We start from the raw sequence: 4,356 nt of genomic DNA on the forward strand, positions 1-4,356 counted from the left end.
TATATAATAAATTGAAAAATTGATAATATATTGGTACATTTTTGGTGTATTTTAATTATCTGAATTGGTGTATATAATAAATTGAAAAATTGATAATATATTGGTACATTTTTGGTGTATTTTAATTATCTGAATTGGTGTATATAATAAATTGAAAAATTGATAATATATTGGTACATTTTTGGTGTATTTTAATTATCTGAATTGGTGTATATAATAAATTGAAAAATTGATAATATGTTGATTGGTATGTGATCTGGTACTTATGCTTGAATAGTTTCTATGAATTGGTGGTATGTGTTGATGTATTTTTTGGTCTAAATTGTAATACCTTAAACGTCAGAATACTTATGATATGTTTATTGGTATAATAAATTATTTGGTATACCTGTTAGTGTGAATTACCACAAGTATGCCAATTTATAATTTAGTACAGTAAATGGTGAAAAAGTTAGTCACTTACTAGAGTGTATAAAAAGAAAAACTTAGTTGTGTGCCATCAATTACCAATGAAACTACCAAGATGTTTAAATATATGGATGTAGTAACTGCATTCTGCAAAATTTAGCAAATTATTAAGAGTTTGTAATTCAATACATAGTAAGTATTAACAATACTATATTATACATAGTATGTTTTGGTATTATTATTGATAATGTATGTTTTAAATTGAAGGTACGCTCATCAACATAATACATTTACAATTATAAATGGTGCAAAGAGGTTTACAGTATGTCTGAATACTCGTATGTGCAGTTGTGGCAGATTTCAACATGATGAGATCCCTTGTAGTCATGTAATTGTTGCTATCAGATATAGGAATAAACATCGCGATGACTACTATTCCGCTTATTATAGTAATAAGAATTATCAGGATACATATGCAATACCAATAGAACCCTTGCCTTGCGAAAGCACTTGGGATATTCCATCACATGTTTTGAAAGAGGTAATGTTACCACCAATTGCAAGAAAGCAGCTAGGCAAAACCACCAAAAAATGATCGCGACAAGGAATTCACCGAAAGAAAGGGAAAGAAAAGAAAAGTCACCTCTAGTGAATGTGGTTTATCTGGGGGATAACAAGAAGACTTGCCCAAAAAAAATCACATGAGAATTAGCGTTATAGTATTTTTATTGTTATTTTTACTTTGCAGAAAGTTATGCAGTTGAACTCATTTATTTGATTATACAGTTGAATCCGTAATTGTTATTAATGGCTATAATGAACTCATTTAATAATCGTGTTGTGAATGAGCAAGTGAGGTTGGTATAATTCCAACCTAAAATAAAAATTATTAAAAACTAGTTAATGTGAAGAACTTGGTTACCAGAAATAATAGACTATGTTAATGTAAAAAGTTGATTAAAACCAATTAATTTGAAAAAATATAGGACTATTGAAAAAATAGAGGTGTGTTAATATATTGGTTTAATCTGAAACCATAATAAATACAATCTGTTAAAGGAAAATTTTGGTGAAACTTACGTTAAAAATAGGAACGAAAAATTGGTAAACATATAAGGAACATAATAATGGTTGTATGTAGGGATCATATGTTTGCATTATATACCAACCTAAAACAATAAATTTGAAAAAAACTACTTAAAGTTAAAAATCATGGTTTGAATGATACCAGAAAAAAACTCACTCTGTTGATGTAAAAAAATTGATTTACTTATAATAAAAACTACACAAAATTTGGTAAACTTAATGGTACATATAGCAAATTAAAACATTGAATGAAAACAAATAGCACAAATAAAACAAATTTGGTATAATATTTGAGTAATGCTAAAACCAATTGCATAATAATGGTTGTATAAAGTAATTCAAATGTTTGAATTATATACAAACCTATAACGGTGAATTGTAAAAAAACTATAAAATGTTAATATTTTGGTTTGGACTGTTACCAGAATTAACATATTATGTTCAAGTAAAAAAAATTGTTAGGCGTTAGAATCTGATAAGAAGAAGATGGATGGTTAGGCGTTAGAAATTATGGTGAGGCCTCTAATTAATTGGAATGACAAGCGATTAAGTGAAGAAGATGTAAGGTTTAAGAGATATGGATGAATAAAACTGAAGGGTTATCTCAATATACCGCTGAAAAAAGGAATCCTAATATATCTTGGAAATAACTCAGTTATTGATAATTGTACTAATTTTATTGGTATCATAAAAATCTTTAAATAAAAGGAATAAATCAATATGGACAGAAAAAATGACTACAAAACGTAAAAAGAATAAAAAATAATGAAACTTGTGAAAAGGGATTTGTAATATTTCTTGGAACTATACCTCAATTATAGTACTGTAACAACTTTATTGGTACCACAAATCTTTATATAAAAGGAATCCCAATAAATTACTACAAAACATAAAAAAGGAAATAAAAAAGAATAAACAAATGTGTGGATGTGGCTCTGTTTAATGAGAGAGAATATATGATAAAATTAAATACCTATTTACACTCCACATAATATGGCACAAACTACTAAGAGTCAGAGAGAGAAAATCCGGTAATTTTTTTTTTAAGTAAATAAAAAATTAAATATTTTGTTATGTATGTAATTTAAAAACTTAGTTTGTAATTAAATATAAGTATACTGATATTTTGTTAATAGAAGTCTTAAGTAGTATACTTTTGTAATTTTACTAGACCAAGTAACTACAATCACAAAACAAATATGATCAACTTGAAATTTAATAACTAAAATATTTTAATTACTAGACCAAGTACTTTCATCCTATTAATTAATTAGATTCTCTTGTTATGGGTCCTTTTCAAGTTGCGATGTGTTTGATAGGGAAGATAACATTATCCGGAAAAATCACATTAATTTATTAGATTCTCTGGATACTATTTCTGTAGAAATAGAAAGGTCGATCACATAGATCCTTAAATTTAAATAAAGTCAGGACTCATGACAAATAATTTCAGAAAAAGGATACATATATAGGTGATTGTATGTTATATCGTGTATATTCTAATACAAATATTATTTATTACCATCAACAAAATATAATATCATCTTGTGTTGGATTATTTATTTATATATATCAATCAAATAATATCGTATCTTAAATGAGATATTCTCTCAATCCTCAAACCAATCATTTGTTAGTTGAGCAGAAGTAATTGGGATAATGCAGCTCATGTATTCATTCTTCTATCTCTATATGACGATCTCCTTATATATATATCTTTCTTCAACAAATGGAATTATTCGTATTGATACTTAATTATAGCACAATAAATAATGGCTTATTCGAACCAAAATAGCGTCAACAAAAGTAGAAGGCATGCGAATTCCACATCCATATTCAGTCAGGCTCGCCGCAAAATGTCATTCCGGCGGAAGAAGTTATTGGTAGTCCCGCTGGAAGTTGGAGGGAAGAAGAAATTATCGATTTTCCGACGGGATGGATTGAAGGGGAAGAAATTGCAGTACTTAGGTATGAAGAAAATAAAAGAATACTGTTATTGGTTGGCAGTAAATGACATATTGGAACGACACCAAGCGAATGATACATTCGAGCAACGACTTGTAGTAGATACCTCTTTTGCTATTCCCATGATGGGCCTTTCCTTCGCTACTTTTCCTAATCAGCGTCGTATCTAAAAGCCAAGCTGGAAATTATTCATTTTATTTTTTATTTAAGCCTACGTACAAATTATCATATTTCATTCACGGATTACATTGTTATTTATTTCTGATTTTTGTTGAAATTAATGAAGATGTTTTTTAATTTATTTATTATAGTGCATGCCACTTGATGAATTACTTGCAATCTTCATGAAGAAAAAAAGGAGAAAAAAGATAAATATAAATGGTTTTTATAGAGAGATATCACATCCCGTTATTTATGTAAATGGTTGTTATAGAGAGATATCACATCCCGTTACATCAAACTGCTGAAGGACATAAGTTGTAGATACCACCAAGAATTAACAATCTATCTTAAGAATTAGATAACAATCTGATTAATCCACAAGACCAACATTATGGTACATGTAAAGAGAAAATTAACAAGAGAGCAGAAATGTTCACCAGTTATCCCCTTTTTACAATAATTTAGTAAATGACTTTTTTCTTTCTTTTCTACTAGTACTATATTAGAAAGGTGAGTACATATTTGGATTATTACATTGTATCATGTATAATCTATGCAAATATTATTAAATACCATCACAAAATAAGTATCTTACTGGTTTCGACTTCTCTCCATTATACTTTCTCTTTATTCCTCATGTACATGTTTAGATAAGTAACACTTATCTAATATAATTTTTAAAGGTTAAAATTAGATTAATTTAACAAGCATCTTAACTATGATTAAATTATTAAA

At 27.7% G+C, this 4,356-nt stretch overlaps 1 protein-coding gene across 1 annotated transcript; it reads left to right on the forward strand.

Moving 5' to 3' along the window:
- Positions 1 to 3,266: 3,266 nt before the first annotated feature.
- LOC102606086 (uncharacterized) lies at positions 3,267 to 3,629 on the forward strand. The gene has a single exon (XM_006367865.1). The coding sequence runs from the start codon at positions 3,267 to 3,269 to the stop codon at positions 3,627 to 3,629; it is 363 nt and encodes a 120-aa protein (XP_006367927.1).
- The last annotated feature ends 727 nt before the right edge of the window (positions 3,630 to 4,356 follow it).

Source organism: Solanum tuberosum, unplaced genomic scaffold, assembly GCF_000226075.1.
Source record: "Solanum tuberosum cultivar DM 1-3 516 R44 unplaced genomic scaffold, SolTub_3.0 scf01097, whole genome shotgun sequence".
Lineage (NCBI taxonomy): Eukaryota > Viridiplantae > Streptophyta > Magnoliopsida > Solanales > Solanaceae > Solanum > Solanum tuberosum.

What these genes read in the sequence shown, in the direction of transcription:
- LOC102606086 (XM_006367865.1), top strand. Translation starts at nt 3,267, where the DNA reads ATGGCTTATTCGAACCAAAATAGCGTCAACAAAAGTAGAAGGCATGCG.